The sequence below is a fragment of the Balaenoptera musculus genome, chromosome 16 (assembly GCF_009873245.2).
Source record: "Balaenoptera musculus isolate JJ_BM4_2016_0621 chromosome 16, mBalMus1.pri.v3, whole genome shotgun sequence".
Lineage (NCBI taxonomy): Eukaryota > Metazoa > Chordata > Mammalia > Artiodactyla > Balaenopteridae > Balaenoptera > Balaenoptera musculus.
In genome coordinates this window covers 31,855,596-31,876,352 of record NC_045800.1, presented here as the reverse complement: position 1 = coordinate 31,876,352, position 20,757 = coordinate 31,855,596, and the positions used below count along the sequence as shown (strand labels likewise).

General features: G+C 44.8%; 1 protein-coding gene across 1 annotated transcript; it reads right to left on the bottom strand.

Annotated features, from left to right (window-relative positions):
- Positions 1 to 3,153: 3,153 nt before the first annotated feature.
- OPALIN (oligodendrocytic myelin paranodal and inner loop protein) lies at positions 3,154 to 19,143 on the bottom strand. Its single transcript, XM_036827783.1, has 6 exons — positions 18,704 to 19,143; positions 13,755 to 13,790; positions 9,572 to 9,607; positions 8,364 to 8,483; positions 6,447 to 6,503; positions 3,154 to 5,084 (listed from the first exon to the last, which is right to left on the bottom strand). The coding sequence occupies exons 1-6, from the start codon at positions 18,704 to 18,706 to the stop codon at positions 4,908 to 4,910; spliced, it is 429 nt and encodes a 142-aa protein (XP_036683678.1). The 5' UTR covers positions 18,707 to 19,143; the 3' UTR covers positions 3,154 to 4,907.
- Between the last annotated feature and the right edge of the window lie 1,614 nt (positions 19,144 to 20,757).

Genomic DNA, 20,757 nt, shown 5'->3' with positions numbered 1-20,757 from the left:
TCACCAACTGCCCAGCGCTGATTCTCTCAAGGTCCCCACCACACAAAAGCCCTAGGAGGTACGTAATGGAGGAGTTTCCCCATGAGAACAGCAAAGATTCTAACAGGGGTTCTTGAGGTAATTTTCTTATTTGGAAAGCCTTGTTAGGAATTCCACAAATTCCCTCTGCTAAAGCTGCACACGAATTTTTGTTCTTGGACAGAATTTTATCAATTAAGGTGGCGACTATTAATTGGAACTCAGCGCTCCCCAGTGCCTCCTGCTTTGGGAGCAGAGCGCCCTCTGGTGGCAGACAAGAGAACCTTCGGCGGCAAGTACAACAATAGCAGATCAAAGAAGCCCAAGAATATTGAACAGGAACTTGGAGACATCCTAGTCCTCCCCTCTTGTTGTGCAGGTGATGAACCAAGGTCTGGAGAGAGGCCCTGGCCTTCCCAGAGTCACACAGTTAATGCCAGAATCTCTGTTGATTCGGCAGAAATTATGCACACAGGCCGGGCTCCCCTCATTACTAGCTGTGTGACCTTGGACAAATTACCTAACCTCTCTGAGCCTCGATTTCCTCTTTTATGAAATCAAGATCATAATGGTTTCTCCCTTTGCATCTGCTGGAGGATTAGATGAGCTAACACTGTAAAGTGCTTGATCTGGGATCCTTTGGATTGTGAAGGACCAAAGAACAAGTTACTTTCCTTGGGGGAAGTGACATTTAAGTACACTGCCAGTGCTTCATTTGCAGTACTTTATACCAGTAAGTACCAACCCCCTGTAGCCAGAACAGGAGGTGGTGAAGATTAGGACTACTGTCCTGGCTCTTGGACCCGCAGACCAGAGCCTGTCTTGACCTGACCAGCACCAGCTACGCCTCCTGAAACTCTCTAGGCACCAGGCTGAGGGTGACAGGAGGCAAAGGTCCTGTCCCATGACTCTGGAGTTTCTTGGAAATCAAGGGCTACTTTACGGGGACTTTCGGGTACTCACCGACCTTTATCTCTTACGGATAGATGGGAGCTATAGTGGGAGTCAACTTTATCTGTTATGAATGCACTTTTTTTCAATTAATTCACACCACTGTAAGTATTTCAAACCCTTCCCTCCAACATGTATACCAAAGGACCCAGAACAGTACAGAAACCCACCTCTATTATCAATTAAACTCATTATCCTTTACTCTTTCTGCAAACTTAAATCATCCCTCAAAAGCAATTTGCTTTATAATTTCCAGGACCAATAAAATTACCTTTGTAGACACCCAGTTTTCTCATCTGTAAAATGGGCATAAGTAACACCCACACAGCATTACCTCCTGGGTTCGGTGTAAAAATCAAACAAAATAACGAATGAAAAGTGCTTTGAAAACTAAAAAGTGCTATAAATGTAACAGGGATTAGTCTTTTTCATATAATCTGGGCATCGTTCAGGCACCTGGGGACTGCTTCCCAGAAAGGCAGGCATACGACTTAAGAAGACAAATCAGTCCTCTCATACAGGCTGGCGCTGTAAATCCAAGGACAAGAATATACTGTTTTAAAGAAATCCAGCTCCTTTGCTGAAGTTGGAAACAAGGGAGACTCTTCATGACCCTCACTGTGGTGTACTTGGATTCGAATGGCACTGTGGCCTGCAATCCATTTTGCATCCTACATGTCCCTGGTATGTAGGGGATACTATTTTCACAAGAAACCAGTCCGAAAGTGTGTCCAGTGTTTCAGCCTTCCTTAACCCTGGGGCAGGAGGCAGAAAGAGTGAGGTTATTCACCTTTACCATCTCTACCTTCTTGCTGCAAAATTAATGATGGCCAAGATGATAATGATGATGGTGATGATGGGGGACAGGATCTCCTTTGGAGGCTGAATGATTTTCCAACATGATGCATCGAGTGTGAAGTACAGCAAAACTCCCACTCAGCCTTCTTACCTATAATTCTTACCAAGTATTCTTAGCAAATAATCTCCATGACCTTCATGAAAACAGGCATCTATATAGGAAAGGTTAATTTTTTCCCTCCATTTTCCTTTCTCTATAGAAATATAATTATGAAACTAACAAGGCACAACCATTACTAATTTCAAATCAGTTTGTATTAAAGGTGTGGCAACAAGACGCTTAAGAAAGGTTGAATTTGACATCTTTGTCACTAACCTTCAACTGTAATTACCACTGTTTACATTTAACTGTTGGGAGGGTGTTGCAGATCCCTTTGAGAATCTGAAGGGAATCATGGAATCTGGCCCCCGAATAATAATTATGCATATAAAATTTGCATACAACTTCACGGAATTCACATCTTCCTAAACTAGTTTTAAAGGAATCCTAATTTTGCCTCTAGTTTGGGTAACTCGCCCATCATTCTTCGGGGTAAAATGCTTTTGCAGTACACGTGGTGTTGGGAGCTTTTCAGGTCTTCAGGTCAGGCTGACACTGAAAGCCCTTGAGAGTGGGTTTCATTCTACATTTTAGGCACGGAGTACATGAATCTATTTTTGTCTATTTCTAACTTCTCCAGAGAAAGACTGCATTTGTCCTTCTAGGACACCAATCACATTCCCATGTCCTCTTGTTCTCCTGGCAAAATGCTGAATAAAGAAGGAGAGATTTTGACTCTGTGTGGCTTGAATGCTTTAAACAAACAAACAAACAAAAAAAGCTTAATTGAGGTAGAATTGACTTTCAATAAATTTTGTTTAAAGTGTACAATTTGATAAGTGTTGATGTGTAATACACCCACGAAGCTATCACAACAATCACGATAGAGGACATATCCTTACCCCCCAAAATTTCTTTGTGGCCCTTTGTAATCTCTCCCTCCCACCCTTCCTCACCCCACCATCCCCAGGCAACTGCTGATATGCTTTCTGTCACGATTGATTAGTTTGCATTTTCTAGAATGTGACTGGCCCAAGGTCATCCCAACGCTAGCACCGACCCCAGGTTGGGGGGCTGGAGCTTCTGACTTCTGGTCTCAGTATTTTCCTCACAACGTGGGGTGCCCTCTGTGAAGGACTGAACATCTCCATCACGAGCCCAGCCAAGAAAGTGCCAGCACCAGGAATATCCCTGGGATACCCTTGATTCCAACCCCAGGGTCAATGTCATATACTTTAATATAGGCGAAGAAACACCATGGACATATTGAAGGTCCACAAAAATGATCATTTTGCTTTTCACTTTATTCTAAAATGAGTTCTTGTGCATCATAGCAGAAAAAAAAATGACAGAAATACTGAACCTAGCTAATTTAGTAGAAACCATTTAAAATAAAGATACTAAGTAATGGATTGCAAGTAGAATTAAAATAAATGATCCAAAATACAAGTCTCACTTTACAGACTACTAGCAAACCAAAAATTTTAAAGGCACTTCCTTAACTTGAAACAAGACATCTTTAAAAAAAAAAAATTACAGCAAATACCATACCTAAAGGTAAAATGTTAATCATTCTTTTTCAGATCAGAAACAAAACTTATTCACTTGCCTGTTTCCGTTCAGCCTCACAACACCCCTAAGGGTAGGAGGAAGAAAACGGCTATCTCCATTTTGTACATAGAGAGCTAAGGTCCATGATATGCTCCAGAGCTCAGACCTGTGAGTGTCAAGGCTAAGGCCACAGTCATGTTCTCAGCAAATCCAAGGTCCTTCCCAACGTGTAAGAGAAGTATAAGCACCTGGATCCCTGGGCATGTCTGCTTAAAAACGGCCAAATCTGCTTGTTAACGTGACTAGACTCAGCGGACTTGGTACAAAACTGAATTTCACAAAGAGCTTTGAAGAGCATGTGTTAGCGTGTGGCAGTGATTGGATGTGTATAACCTGTCCTTGGTTATTTGAAGAAGAGGAGGTGTGTTTCTGAGCAATCAGTGTCCCCGTGTGAGAAAGGAATGTTTCCACAGCATTTCAAGGAGGCCCATGGAGCTGGTGGGTGGACCCCAAGATGCCCTGGACCCAGGTTCTCCCACCAGGAGACCCGGCGTGCTCACAAGCAATGGACCTGCCTAGGGGAACCAGGACTCCCGTAAGCCTCCTCACAGAAGCGATGGTGACACTGTCCATGGGCTCCCCTCAGACGACAGTCACGTTGCTACTTGGCCCATCCCTTTGGTCCTGTGTTCATCCACTCAGAGTCCTCTTGATCTTTCTTCCCGCTAATGAGTTTTTCCCCATGATGGTCCAAGGACTTGGGCCTTTCTCTCCACTCCCGCAAAATGGGTATAGCCCTCATTTCTAATAATCTTTTGAAACAACCTCTGCTTTCCCTTCTCCCTATTTACCCTCCGTGCACACGCACCCACACACAGACACAGAGCCCATTACAGAATGGGCTCATACAGGGTATCCTTAGATACCCTCTGATCACAAGTGGGAGTGATGAATGACGCAGCAGTGGGCTGCCCCTGTGGTCAGGGAACATGTGGTTCCACGGGATTTCTACCCTGAGTTGTTCAGAAATAAGGAACTGCTTCTCCTCACACATCCCCTGTACGTTTCATTTATATCCCAACTTGCACCATGCTAGCCTTGGCCAACTTGCCCATGGAAGCCAGGTCTGATGACTCTTTTGAGAAAACGGATATGAAAACAGATGAGGAGGCAAGTCACTGAGAAATCAAACCCCTTTCCCCAAATCACAAAGTAAAGCAAATCCCCACCGGGGTCAGGAGCAAGATCCAAGGGCTCCTTTTGGATGCAGAATGACTTCACTGCTTATTAAACCACAAGGTCTGAGCGTTGGAATGAACCTTATCAGATCTGTTCCTTGAAGAGTAAAGTCAACCCCAAAGTTTTCCAGATCTGCAAATGAAATTTGGATTGGTTAAGAAGCAGCGTGGCGTCTCTCCTCACTCCAAGCACAAATCCCTGTGTGCTTAGGTCTGTTCCAGCTCCAGATCTGCTCCTTGGCTGTGCTGCATCACTCCAGGCTCAGTCTGGGAATAAGCCACCACAATCCCCTCCTTCTCTCCACTTCGACAGCAGGGCGGTGAGGGTCACAAATGGGCTCCTCACTTCCTGAAACAGTCTTCACGTATACGTGGGCTTCTTCTGCTCCCATGATATTCTTCTCCTGTGTGGGTAACCTCCGAGGATTCTTGAGAAAACAAACAGGTTTAAAAAAATATATATCAAAGACTTTTGCTTCTGGCCAAGTTGGAGTAACAGCAGCCAGACTTACCCTCCCACCTGAAACAACCAACCATCAGACAAAATATTTGGAACAAATAGTTTTCAAGACATTGGACGTCATCAATGTGATCATTGATATGGTTGGGTTTTAATCTACCATCTTCCTATTTGTTTTCTATTTGTTCTATCTGTCTGCTGGTACTTAAAATTTTTTTCTGTCTTCCTCTGTATAGATTTTAGAAGCATCTTATTGAGTTCCATGAAAAATATTTGTTGAGGTTCATATTGGAATTACGTTTATTATATAGATCAATTTGAAGTTGTTTGATATCTGTATACTGTTGAGTCTTCTTATCCAGGAGCATTAAATACAAACTCCCATTATTTAGGTCTTACTTAATATCTTTTACTGAAGTTTTACTATTCTCCATAAAGGGATTACATGTTTTTGTTAGATTTATTCCTCATCATTCTGTGTATTTTTATTACCACTACAAAATGGTATCTTTTGAAAATTACTTTTTCTAATTAATTGTTATTGATTTTTAGAAATGTGCATTACTTTTTAATATTGATTTTATATCCAGTAAACTTGTTAAAATATCTTGTTAGTTCTATTAATTTATCTGTAGATAATTTGGCTTTTCTATGTAGATGATCATACCATCTGTAAATAATGACATTTTTGTTTCTTCTTTTCCAGTCTTATGCTTTCTGCTTCTTTTTCTTTTTTTAAAATCTTTATTGAGGTATAATTGACAAATAAAATTGTAAGATATTTAAAGAGAATAGTGTGATTATTTGACGTACATATACATTGTGAAAGGATTCTCCTGCACTGAGTGAATTTCTACTCCTTTTTCTCATCCTGCTGCATTGACTGGGGCCTAAAGTACAATATCAGATAGAACTGGTAACAGTGAGCGTCCTTGTTCTGTTTCTGATCTGAAAAAGAATCATTAACATTTTACCTTTAGGTATGATATTTGCTGTACTTTTTTGTTTTAATGATGTCTTGTTTCAAGTTAAGGAAGTGCCTTTAAAATTTTTGGTTTGCTAGGAGTTCACATCACAAATGGCTGTATAATATTTTTGAATTCTCTTCTATGGAAATGATCACATGATTTTTCTTTTACCAGTGAAATAAGTGATATTAAATTAATTTTCTAATATTAAATCAATCTTGAATTCCTGTCCAGCCAGTAAAAATATAATGAGAACCTCCTTTGTGCTTACCCTGTACTTCTCCTGTACACCAGAGGCTTTAAGACCCTTAGCTTGTTTGCCATATGAATGATGCATAGTGTTTATAACCAAGAGTTCTTACCTCAGCTATCCTGGGACTGTCATAGATTTCTGAGATTTCACAAGGTCTCTCACTTTCCTAAGTTGTTTTAAAAAATAAAACAAAATAAAGAAGAAGAAGAAATGAAAGGTTACAGCATTTGCCCATGACCATGATTAAAATCAGCGGTTCTTAAACCTGGCTGCACATTAGAATCACCAGAGAGCTTTAAAAATAAAACAAAATAAACAAACAGATAATAACTGCCCCCTCCCAGAAAAAACATAAACAAGAGATACCACTGTGAATTACTTCAAAAATAATCCAGGTTGACAGTGTGGAAAAGTGGGTGGAAGCGGAGACGAAACAAGATTGGCTGTTGTTAATAACTAGATTCATTATACTATTCTCTCTACTTTAGTATCTGTTTAACGTGATCCATCATAAAATGTTGGGATATTTTTGGTACCAGTGCCACAGCTCTATCATTCAGAGATTCTGATTTAATTGGTTTTGGTGGTTAGTATTTTCATAGCCTCCAAGATGATTTTAAAGTGCCCTGAAAGATTGAGGAACCATTACTTAAATAATACCACCAACAACCACAATATTTCTTAATATATTTAAAGTTTACAGCTTGTCAACACATCTTTATACCCATGATCTCATTCCATCCTTACACCTCCGCTTACCTCTTAAAATAAGTTGGGTAGGGACTTCCCTGGTGGCGCAGTGGTTAAGAATATGCCTGTCAATGCAGGGGACATGGGTTTGAGCCCTGGTCCAGGAAGATCCCACATGCCGCGAAGCAACCAAGCCCGTGCACCACAACTACTGAGCCTGCGTGCCACAACTACTGAAGCCTGCACGCCTAGAGCCCGTGCTCCGCAAAAGAGAAGCCACCACAATAAGAAGCCTGTGCACCACAGTGAAGAGTAGCCCCCGCTTGTCGCAACTAGAGAAAGCCCGCGTGCCACAATGAAGGCCCAACGCAGCCAAAAATTTTTTTAAAAAATTTTTTAATTAAATAAATAAGGTGGGTATATATTTTTTCTTTTTGGCCGCACTGCGCAGCTTGTGGGATCTTAGTTCCCCACAAGGGCAAGGAGCGTTGAACCCTGGCCCTAGGCTGCTGAGACCACGGAGTCCTTACCACTGGACCGCCAGGGAATTCCTGAGGTGGGTAGTTTTTATGACTCTTATTTTGGAGTTGAACTAACCAAGAAACAGAAAATGTTAAGTCACTTGTCCAGGATCATATAAATCGTACAGTGGCAGAGCCAGGGTTAGAACCTACGTTTTTTACTCCCCGTTAACGCCTACCACTGTGAGAACAATCAGGAATGTTCATAAATAAGGATGGAATTAGAGCCCAGAGTCCACACAACACAGTTGTATCACAACCATGGACCCTGGCTGGACATGGGTCAGGGTGGCCCTTGAATTCTGAGCCTGGTCTCCAGAGCAATCCGGTATTTGGATGGAGTGGGGTTGGGAGATTCCCTTGTGACTGATGTGTGTTCAGAAGTGGAAAAAGGACAAAGATAGATAGAGTCACATACTCCCGGACGTATCCCTAAGATAGACGCCTCAGGGTCTGTTTGTCTCCCATCTTTCCTAAGATCACCTCCATCCTCTTTGTGAAGCTTGTGGCCTTGTTTCTCAAGGTTAGAAAACACACCCACTGTACTGATGTGTTTGCCGTAGCAACAAACGTCCCTCTCCGCTGCTATTTTTTGCCACCCCAGATACCAGCCTCAAGTGACATAAGGGTTGTGTGACAAATCAGCTCTGCCTGGAGGATAATGTCATGAGTCTGAGACAGAAACTGAGGCACAGAAACATCCACCACCTTGTCCTCAGAAAACAGACATGGGTCCTGACACCCTCAGCCCAAAGCCAGTTCATCAAATACAGATTCTTGCCAACACGTCCAGACCCAAAGAAGCTGCTAATCACCTCGGTGGACTCACTGCTGCTTCTTCTTTGGTGAATCAGAGTAAATAGTAAGGCCACCAGCAGGGCTGTGGCTACCAGGGACGGGATGCCAGCTGCTAACCCAAGAGAGGGTCCACAGTCCTGCACAGAGAAAATAGTCAGGTTCTCCCGGAAAAAAGGAAGAGTTCGGTTGATTAAAAGTAAAACAAAACCCTACATGGACCCTAAGTATCGTACACAAAATCAAAAGGGTAATGAAATACAGTGAAAAATTGTTTGCAGCGTACATGACAAACGGCTCATTTTCATAGGAGTTAACGTACATAGTTTAAATCAATTGGAAAAGGGCGATAATTCAGTAGAAAATTGGACAAATATATGAACAGGCCATTCCTAGGAACAGAAATACAAACGTTGCATCAACAGAGGAAGAGCTAAAATACAGTTCAAAGCAACAATTAGATACCATTCTTATCTATTAGTCTGGCAAAAAGTAAAAGGTTTTAGTGTATCCCACACCATTTTGATATGAATTTTTTAATTTATTTACACTAAATGCATGAGCCAATTAATTTTCAGACTCCCATTTTGCTTTGATCTGGGTGGAAATAGCCATGCTTGTAGCCCCATAAGTTTTCAGATTTGCAGATTATTTGAAAATACCAAAGATAGTGTTCAGAATCCCTACACGTATGCAACTGTCGTATAATACTGGATTCTTCATTTTTGGGGGGGTGATTTTATTAAAGAATGACATAATACATAAAAGTATATACATTATAAATATACAGCTTGATGACTTTTCACATGATGAACCCACCCATGTAACCAGCACCCAGATGAAGAAACAGAACATTACCAGCCCCCCAGAAACCCCTCGGGCTCCATTCCAGTCACTGCATGTGTAACCTCTATCCTGAAATCCATCACCGTAGGTTAGTCTTGTCTGTTTTTCAACGTCATCTAGATGCAGGTAGAAAGTATGTAGTCTCTTGTGTCTAGCTTCTTTTGTTCAACACTTTGGGAATCATCTGTGATTTTGCGTGTTCTCCTTCCCTTTTGAACTAAGTTGGTCATAAGAATAATAATAGTTGAGGAAGATTCTGTGCTTGGTGACAGTTCACATATCAAAATTTAATCCTCAAAACGAATGCATGAGATGGGTACAGCATTATCCCCATTTTCTAAATGACCAAACCAAGGCTCCATAATTTAAATGATATACTTACTGCTCCTTTCCCACTGGTAACAGCTGGGGAGGAAGTCTGGGTGGAAAAAGAACATACATCTTAAGAAAACAAAATCTGTAGAATGCACATCACACAACACAGTCTGTCCAAGGTTAAGCTGTAATGCCTAAAGTACATCCCTTTGCTAAACTTTCTATTAAAAACAACTGCCAAACAAAGCCCTCCTTGATTGCTTCCCAGGTAAGAAGGAATAAAATTGGGTTACAGGGAGAGAGAAATCAGAAATTCAGGTGAGGTCTTCATTATTCACCCTGTGGATGCGCCATAACAGGTTTCAGAACTCAAAAAGTTTTTCTCCTGTCCCAAGTCCCCACACCCTTCCCAGCACACTTCGGGCCTACTTGTCCCCATTGCTAGAAGGGAAAAAAGTTAAATACCAGTGGAAGCCAGGCTCTTTAAGGAGGCCTTACTTGTTTCCAAACTGCAGTGAAGCAAATGGCTGGGGCAGGTATCTGCAGTTGTGAATTATCCACGCTCCTGGGATAATTCTACGTTGAATGAGTACAGTACATGTTCCCATTTCACATCTCCACTCAAGGAGGGGCACTGGATTTTACCCATTTATGAGATATTTCAGATGAGAGTCTTATCTGGATCAATAAATCTCAGGGCACAGAGTTCCACATTAGCAACTGACCCGTGTAAGCTATGCGAGGTGGTGCCATGTGGGGTTAAGAGCACAAGTCCTAGACTCACACTAGCCGGAATGAAATGGCGATTTCTCCACTCACAAGCTAACGAGCCTCATTTCTTCATCTATAAAATAGGGCTGTGAGTACCTACTTCTAGGATTGGTAAGAGGATCAAATGAGCACCGGGAGTATAAGCTTTTGTCATTCCTTTAAACTTGGCAAAGCTCTGGCCAGACCTGTTATATACTGAATATTCTCATCAACCTCAGAGACTACACTGGAATCCCAGGGGCTTGGACTTTTGACAGTTATTGTCTCTATTTTACAAAAAAAAAAAAAAAAAAAAAGATCCAGATCTCAGAGAAGTTATAGGTCTTCTCCCAGGTTTCATAGATAACCATAAATCTAACCTGAATGTGGATGTTTGCATTCCAAGCCTAAGCCTCTTTCCCAGAGAGCTCCCATCAAAGGAGAGATTTGCTAACCAGGTATTGACACTTGGTACTTAAATGGCTACAGTTTTTAAAAATAGAACTACCATACAACCCAGCAATCCCACTACTGGGCATATACCCTGAGAAAACCATAATTCAAAAAGAGTCATGTACCACAATGTTCATTGCAGCTCTATTTACAATAGCTGGGACATGGAAGCAACCTAAGTGTCCATCAACAGATGAATGGATAAAGAAGATGTGGCACATATATACAATGGAATATTACTCAGCCATAAAAAGAAACGAAATTGAGTTGTTTGTAGTGAGGTGGATGGACCTAGAGTCTATCATACAGAGTGAAGTAGGTCAGAAAGAGAAAAACAAATATTGTATGCTAACACATATATATGGAATCTAAAAAAAAAATGGTTCTGAAGAACCTAGGGGCAGGACAGGAATAAAGACGCAGATGTAGAGAATGGACTTGAGGACACGGGAAGGGGGAAGGGTAAGCTGGGACAAAGTGAGAGAGTGGCATGGACATATATACACTACCAAATGTAAAACAGATAGCTAGTGGGAAGCAGCCGCATAGCACAGGGAGATCAGCTCCCTGCTTTGTGACCACCTAGAGGGGTGGGATAGGGAGGGGGGGAGAGAGACACAAGAGGGAGGAGATATGGGGATAGATGTATATATATAGCTGATTCACTTTGTTATAAAGCAGAAACTAACACACCATTGTAAAGCAATTATACTCCAATAAAGATGTTAAAAAATAAATAAATAAAAATTTAAAAATTAAAAAAAATAAATAGCTACAGTTTTACCGAAGCGCAATCTCACCTCACCCCCACCATAAACCTGCATTTACCTTAAGGGTTCTATTTCTCAGGGTGATGCCAAGAGTTGCATATCGTTTTGGGTAAGATGTTTTGTCTTCAGGTTACAGAAACTTACTTGGGCTGGCTTTGGCCCCCCAGAATGAGTTACCTCTAAGGATTCAGGGGTACCTCATGGAGCCCATGGGCAGTGGGAATCTGGCCTCTCTAGGGACTGAAGCTGGGGACCGGGAACTTGTCAGGACCAAAGCCATCCCTCCTGGGATCTCTCCATCACTCCTGGGCAGAATGGCCTTTCACCTGTACTTTTCTCTGCCTGTTTGCTTCCTTCTTTCTCTCTCCAGATGGATTTTTCTGCCCTCATGAACACCTGCTAATCGTACCAGCTAATGCTTATGGAGAACTTACTATGTGCCAGGCTGTTCAAGTACTTTTCCTGTATCAACTCATTTATTCTTCACCATAGCCAGTGAAGCAGGACTATAACGATCCCCATTTTACAGAAGAGAAGAGTGAGGCACAGAGAAGTCAAGTAACTTGTGCAAGGTCACACAGCCCTAAGTGGCAGATGCCGAGTGGCCTGGCTCCAGGGTCCAAGCTCTTAACCGTTGGACTACTCTGCCTTCCATGACCAAATGCAGCATCCCAACCCAGTTTTTATACTTGACAGTTCAGTATGGCCCAGTAGGGGCTGACTTGCATATGTGGCCCTGTCCCCAACTCTCTGCAGAGAAGCTCTCATGAGCTGAGTATCCACCTTTCCCCACTTCCCAGGGCTCTGGTGTTCCCAGTCATCCAGCTGCAACGAAAGGGAAGGGTTCTATGGTAGAAATATAACTGCCAGGTAGGGTGGCCAGCCGTCCTGGTTTTCCACAGAAATTGCCTAGGTGGTAGCACATTCAGTGCTAAAACCAGACAGTCCCAGGCAGGCTGGAGTGGCTGTTGTCCTACATAGGTTCAAAGGGAGGAGGGACAGTTCTCAGAGAAATGTGCTGTGAACCAAGGAGATGCTCCCAAAGTGATGACTAACAGAGTAAGGGCCTCCCTCTCGACCCGTTCACCCTCACCGCCCCAAGCAACGGCTTCTTGCTTCTCTGAGTTACCTTCGTAGGCTGGGCCAAGCCTGGATAAGACAGAACCTGGGGTCTCTACGGACCTGCTGGCTTCGAGCAGCCAGGGGGAAGGGATAGGGGAATTTGTCTGCAGACGACAGGCAGAGGCAGAAGCAGGGGGCAGAGTGAGTCAGGGAGGTTCAGAAGGCAGGGCCGCACCGGGAGGGTAGAGCAGGTGCTGGCGAGTCACGGACAGATGTCAGGGCCGCCAGTGTGGCAGCAGAAGGCCGGCAGTGAGTCTCGAGGTTCTACCTTTCTGCTGCTCTCCAGAATGATGCCCCCATGGTACAGTAAACACGACCACGGGCTTAAGCGTCCCCTTTCCTGGAGATTCAGTTTATTCTCTTTGAATAACCATATGACTTTTCAGAAAATTTTGGCACAGCCAAAACCGCTGAAAAACTGGGCCAGGAAAACACCTGGCTCCATCACAGCAGCACTTCTGGTCAGAAAACAATCCTGGCGTGTTATCTCTACACAACACGAGAACAGAAGATGGAGGGTCAATTCTGGACTGAAACGGTCCACCATCATCAACTGCAAATCTCCATTTGGACTTGCAGCTAAATGTCACAATCCAGAGCCATAAAACATTCATTCTTCTTGACCCAATAATTCCCCTTCTAGGCTACATTCTAAGGAACTCAGCTTAAGTGCTGACAAGGATTTATCTATACCTACGTTTATCACAAAATCATTCCTAATAGTGATTAATCACTTAAAGAAATAATTCACTTGAAGAAATATCATGTGACCACCCTCAGTACGGTTATAAAGGTGGATGGAAAACATTTATCATATAAAATTATGGGTAGAATAAGAAGACCATGGTACAAAAGCAACAAAAGTCAAAATTTATGTAGAATCAGACAGGACTGGAATTAGTGTCCCCAGTGTTTTCTGCTGATGACAATTTAGCTGTTTTGGTTTTTTGCTGTTTTCCTTTTCAAAATGTGTATTTATAATTTTTATAATCGAAAACATTTCTCTCAGCACCCCCCAGCTCTTCGTAGTGCCTTTGACACCTGTGTAACTTGTTGCTCCACATGAGCTTTGTGTGATGGCATCCTGGAGGCCCAGGGTCGACTCTGCATTGATCTTTGCTGACCTGCCTGGTGAACGGGGACGGCTGTACTCACCGTGTTGGCCGGCAGTGTGAAGTTCAGTGAAAAACTCTGGAAGAGAGAAGGAAACATTAGAGCTCCCAGGAATGGTCAGCCAGGCTCCTCACTCCTCCACCAAATGTCACTGACCCTGGCGGATTCCAGGAGAATTTACTGACCCACAGGCTCGGTCAGTCCCAGCCTCCCCTCCCAATCTTGGCCCCAAAAGATGGCAGGGGAGCAGCGGAGCCTGAGGTCATGAGTTCCTCCCTCAGCATCAAGGCAGTCTTGGCCTCTCTCCTTTTCCAGGTCCTCAACCAGGGCTGATTAAGGGACCAGCCAGTGAAGCTATTGCCTGAGCAGTCCTGACCCAAAAGGGCAGCAGAAACATTACTAGAAGTTCAGCAGAGTGCTAAAAATTGTTTTTTCCCCTGGAATTCCTTTCAGGGAGGAAACTGTGTAAAGTGATGGCGCTTTCTTCTTGGGGTGGGAAGTAAGACGCCCCAGGGGCTCCAACAAGAACGCCTGCTCCTTCAACCCCCTCCCAGGGGGAGAAGCTGAGGAAGACAAGCTTCTGTTTTTGCAGAGTCCGAGGCAGGGGTTCCAGGCTGGAGCTGAGCTGGTCAGAACGACAGAGGAGAGGCTAACCCTCTGGGCCCTCCCCTCACTCAGCACCCAGCCTTACCTCTCCCCCAAATATGGCATCAATATTTCAAGATTGTGGGCTCAATGGGACACCAACATGTTAGCCTGCCCACGTGCCCACCTACCCGGGTCAGACCCTGCCCAGGGCCTCCAGTGGCTCCTTCCTTCTCCCTGTCCCCACCTCCTGTCACTCCAGTTTGGGCTCTTTGATGCCAGTTTTTCCAGGCTGCTCTTTACCCAGTCCCTTCCCTGCCTGGATGTGAAAAATGGGTGGACTTTGCTCCAACTCAGCTGGCGACGCTTTCTGCCCCTTGTTCAGGCAGCTGAAGTTTCTACTTTCCGGACCCCTGCCCCGGCCCCCGTTCGTGTCCACCCCTCCTGGCTGGGCTCTCATTCAGCCCCAGCTTCCCTGGTTCCCCACAGCTTGGCTTAAACTCCAGCTCCTGATCTTCCTGAAGCCTCCCAAGACCTGGTTCTGTCATTCTAGAAGCAATGTGTTTGCTAAGTTTTAAAATTAAATGCTAGCCAACAATGGGAAGATTGGGAAGGATTAGAGAATCCAAAAGAATCCTAACATTTCAGACCTGAGGTGCCTTCAAGATCATCTACCTCAGAACTCTCTTTTTTTTTTTTTTAATACATCTTTATTAGAGTATAACTGCTTTACAACATTGTGTTAGTTACTGCTGTACAACAAAGTGAATTAGCTATACATATACATATATCCCCATATCCCCTGCCTCTTGCGTCTCCCTCCCACCCTCCCTATCCCACCCCTCTAGGTCATCACAAAGCACCGAGCTGATCTCCCTGTGCTATGCAGCTGCTTCCCGCTAGCCATTCGTTTTACATTTGGTAGTGTGTATATGTCAACGCTACTCACTCACTACATCCCAGCCTCCCCTCCCACCTCGTGTCCTCAAGTCCGTTCTCTACATCTGCATCTTTATTCCTGCCCTGCCACTAGGTTCATCAGTACCATTTTTCTAGATTCCATATATATGCGTTAGCATACGGTATTTTTCTCTTTTTGACTTACTTCGCTCTGTATGACAGTCTCTAGGTCCATCCACCTCACTACAAATAATTCAATTTCATTCCTTTTTATGACCGAGTAATATTCCATTGTATATATGTGTCACATCTTTATCCATTCATCTGTCGATGGACATTTAGGTTGGTTCCATGTCCTGGCTATTGTAAATAGTACTGCAATGAACATTGTGGTACATGTCTCTTTTTGAATTATGGTTTTCTCAGGGTATATGCCCAGTAGTGGGATTGCTGGGTCATATGGCAGTTCTATTTTTAGTTTTTTAAGGAATCTCCATACTGCTTTCCATAGTGGTTGTATCAATTTACATTCCCACCAACAGTGCAAGACGGCAGAACTCTCATTTTACAGAAGAGGAAGCTGAGGCCCAGGGACTCCTCAGAAATTACCTCACGGATAAATGAGAACAGTTGGAGCTTATCTCTTAAAACAGGCCAAGTGGGATTGGTCCATGTGACTCAAATCCAACCTGGAAGATGGTTCTAGAGGCAATAGTCCCAATATATGCAGAATTGTTGAGACACCTGTTTTAGCTAGCTTTCTGGAAGGTTGGAATTCAGAGAGGTTAATGAATGAGAAATTCCCTTGTGAACTAAAAATGTTTCAAGCACCTACAATGTATAGTTCCCCCTACCCCCTGCCCCAGAGATTATATCTTTCAATTAGGATGGCCCCAGCCAGCCAGCACGCTTCAGTGGCGACTGTTCACTTCTCTGTCTCTTAGCAACAGGGGGCCCTCACTTTATAGAGAAGAAAATCGATGAAGAATTTGAACAAGTTGCCCAAATTCACACGACTGGGTCTTCTGGTGATAGCCTCTTTCTACTACATTACAGGCTTCCTCAGGACGCCTAGAGTTTCTGCAGAATAATTGGAGCCCCCAATTATTCTGCACCTCCTCTTCCAGGACAGTATTAGGACAAGAGGGACATCGGGGCCACCTTAGGTCAGGGTCTTCCTGCTCAAGGGACCTAACCACTACCTTTCATGGTAATGCCAACTGAGCCTGCAGAGGACACTGGATGGTCTCTGCATCAAACACAGCTGCCCAGAGCCTTATCTCATCAGTGAGCACTGGGTACTGATGTCAGCAGGCCCAGGACAAAGCTTCCTTTGGGGGGACAGCAGAAGGGAGGAGCAGCGACAAGTGGGCCATTGCACGTGCTGTTTATCAACATTTGGATGACGAAGGTTTTGGCTAATTTCAGAAAGACATTTATATTTTGTAGAAGCACACTACAGCACTCTCATGGAAAGAAAAACATCACGTAAATGTGGGTGGAGAAGAATCTCACGCAGTGTCCTTTAGAGAGGCAGCTGGGTGGGGCAAGGCAACCCTGGGCTTGGAGCCCCCTGATCTGGATTTGAGTTCAGACTCAGCCACTTAGTAGCTGTGTGACCTGGGGAAAGTGACTCAAACTCTCTGGTCTCCATTTCCCCACAACAAATCTATTCTCCCAGGCACTGTTTTTCCATCCTCAAAACAGGGATACTATTAACTAAGCCCAAAGGAAATAATGTCTGTGGCAGCTCTTTCAAAACTATAAAATACTCCAGGTGGAGGATCACGTGGTGTCATATTCTTCATGGCCTAGTCAGCACAGAGCGAGGCACAGGGAAGCCCCTGGGAAGATCTTGTTGGGTGGAATTGTCTACATGGATTAGCAATATTCAAAGTACTGGGATTTGGTGCAAGGCACTCATTGCTAGTCTAAGCACTATGTGATATCTACATAATAGTTCTGAAGGTACATCAGATCTCAGTGGCTGTCACTCATTAGGAGTCTGCTGTTTGTGATGGGAAGGAGGGGAGACGGGATAACCACCAGTCACTGTTATGAGTGAGTGGTCACACGCTGCACTCATAACTTCCCCACAAGGGGAGCGCTCTCATCTCCACACCACGGCTGAGGTGACCGAGACCAGGACAGTTTTTCTCAAGGTCCCCAGCTGGTAAGTGGGAGGGGCTAGATCACAGATCTTCCCAACTCCAAAGCCTGAATTCAACTCCTTTTTTTTTTCTTTTTTTAAGTTTTAACATCTTGTTAAAAGACGTTCAAGAGGGCTTCCCTGGTGGTGCAGTGGTTAAGAATCTGCCTGCCCATGCAGGGGACATGGGTTTGAGCCCTGGTCTGGGAAGATCTCACGTGCAGCGGAGCAACAAAGCCCGCGAGCCACAACTACTGAGCCAGCGCTCTAGAGCCCGTGAGCCACAAGTACTGAGCCCGCGTGCCTACAGTCCATGCTCCGCAACTAGAGAAACCACCGCAATGAGAAGCCCATGCACCGCAATGAAGAGTAGCCCCCGCTCACCACAGCTAGAGAAAGCCCGCGTGCAGCAACAAAGACCCAATGCAACCAAAAATAAATAAATAAATAAAATAAAATAAATTTATTGGGGAAAAAAAAAAAGATTTTCAAGAAACAAGAATGCAGAGCGCATCTTCTTTAGAGGACAGCCTTCTTCCTAATGTTCTGAACCCTCCCTGAACTGCCCTTTCCTCAGGAACTGGGTCCTGACTGTTGAATTCTGACCCCCAAGTCTCTAGTCCGGCTACTCCCCCAGCTCCTAGTAGCTAGAAATGCGGGTTCGGGATCAGGAGAGCTTTTCCAATGTGGTGCCAGCAGGCAGGGCCCCTTCGCACCCCCTGAGGCCTAGAGGTGGGAGAGGTCACACCACTCTAACCTGGGCCTGACAGCCCTTCAGTCCTCCTGTTGCTCACCCCACCCCCATCCTACATTTGTTCAGGTGTTCATGCTTCTAACAGACTTTACTCCTAGACGTCAACTCCTTTTAATAATCTCTTTAAAAAGGAATCACAGAAGCCTCTTCTAACTTACCAAGCTTCATTCGACTGAGTCATAAGCAAACGTGTATCAAGTCAATAAGAAAGGTGGAAGGTTTCTGATGCAACTTATGACTCTCCCTGTTGCTGATCACGTAGCAGAAGGCAGACTGAACAAATAAGGATAAAGGCAAGGGTCGGACCCATTGTTTCAACTGGGAACTGAATTTAGCTGAAACATTTACTTTGCACCCTTGTATGTGGGGTTTTAAAAACAAAACCTTAGTATTAAAATATAAGATGGAATCAGCAAATACTAGATAGAATGTTTTTAAATGATTGTACATTGGAAAAGAATTAAAAGCCAAGCTCCTTAACTTCCTTGCCCCAAGGGTACAGTTATATTTGAATTAGGAGATGTGAAATTTAAAAGTCAGGGGATTGCTTTTTATAGAGAGAAATGAAGGTTAAGTAGAGGAAAGACGTTGACTCTCACTCACCATTTCCGACAGCCTCCCGAGAGCTTTCTCCAAACACTGCCCTCAGCAAGCTCCTTTCTTGCTGGTGTTATTGGCTGTGTCTTGCATTTGTAGGAACATCCAGCTGGGAGAGCAAGGGTGACAGGAGAAGAGGTGGCTCCCAGAGAGTTCTGGCCAAGCCATTTATGGTCAGGGGAGTAGCTGAGTCTTTGGCCCACCCCTTGGGGAAGATGGTCTCCTGCTTCATGGCCACTGTGTCAGGGCCAGGTCATCTACCTTCGTTGTCTTCATTTTCTGTCCTTTTTACTTTTCAAGCCCCTTCCTTGGTTACACCTCCATCTCAGCAAAGAACCCAGAGCTGGCCTGAGAGCTTGGCGACTCCTGCACCAACATCTCTTTAGAAACAATGGGTTACACAGGCTGGGGGAGGCTGGCCACTCCACCTCCAGCTGCCAGGCAGTGGCGTGACCCCCGTCCCAGCAATGATGGAGTCAACACATCACCAGCGTCGATGTAGGGGCCTGGGAGATGGGGGCTGGGGCCCGCTCTGTGTTGGAGGCTGTAGCTGCCTCAGTGAGCACACGCCTTAGGCAATGAGCCGCGTGGCGGTGAGTTAGTTTCACCCCCTTTCTGTTCTCACATTTTGATGGGGAGCCTCACAGAGCTGGAGGAAAGCCATGAATGTGGGCTGCCTTATAATTCTTATGAGTTCTTTGTTAGGAGTTCGCTTCTTTAAAACAATGAAGGAGTTGGAGTCTCATGTCAACAGAACAATTAAAACCAATCATTTGGTCATTTCAATGAGTGCATTCATTCATTTACTCAACAAATCTTTTTGACAACTTCTCTATGTCACGTATTATTCTGGGCACTGTCCTGGGCTTGGTGATAAAGACAAATGAGGCCCAAACTCTTAGGGAATGTATGTTCCAGCGAGGCAGACAGACAACAATCAGAACAAAACAGCAAAAACCACTGTGGAGGAGCAAGCGGGGCGTCAGGGAAGAGTGACCGGAGCGACCAGGAGGCAGTTGCTTTAGACGTCTCTGAGAGCTGACATTTAAGATGGACTTCCCTGGTGGCGCAGTGGTTAAGAATCCGCCTGCCAATGCAGGGGACACCGGTTCAAGCCCTGGTCTGGGAAGATCCCACGTGCTGCAGAACAAGTAAGTCCGTGCGCCACAACTACTGAGCCTGCGCTCTAGAGCCCATGAGCCACAACTACTCAGCCCACGCACCTAGAGCCTGTGCTCCGCGACAAGAGAAGCCACCACAATGAGAAGCCCTCGCACCACAAAGAAGAGTAGCCCCCACTCACCGCAACTAGAGAAAGCCCGTGTGCAGCAACGAAGACCAACGCAGCCAAAAATAAACAAATAAATAAAATTAAAAAAAAAAAAAGATGCACGTGAATGATGAGAAGAGGATCCCAGGCGGAGGGAACAGGAAATGCAAAGTCCCGGGGCTGAAGCAGGCTTCGTGTGCTGGGACCAGAGGGAGGCCAGGGTACCTGCAGGGAGGGACCTGGAAGAGGTTAAAGACAGAGTGAGCTAGGGGCCCATGATGTGAGCAGGCAGGGCATGGTAGGATTTCCATCGTAGAGCAATGGGAAGTCTTTCAGGGGTTTTGAGGGGGAGAGGGGATGATCTAACTGATGTCGACAATGATTACTGGCTTCTCTGTGGAGCCTGGATTATAGGGGACACAAGTGTTAACCTGGAGACTGGTTAGCAGAGTCCAAGCCAGTGGTGACGCTGGCTGCCCTGGGATGAGGACAGTGGAGATGGAGAGGAGTGAATGGGTTTGTGGCTTATTGCGGGGGTAAAGGCAGTGAGACTTGATGATGGAAGAAATGTGGGGCAGGGGAAGGGAGAGAAGGGGATGGGAAGATCAGAATGAAGCTGACTCCTGGCTTTGGGGCTTGACTAACAGGCGTGGAGGCACCACCTGCTTAGGCAGGGGATACCGGAAAACGGGGTGTGGGGATCCAGGCACTGGGAGGCTGTGCTGCATAAGACCTACGTGGCCTCTGCCTCATGGGGCCTCCAGTCCCCAAGACTCCACGGTGGCGGCTA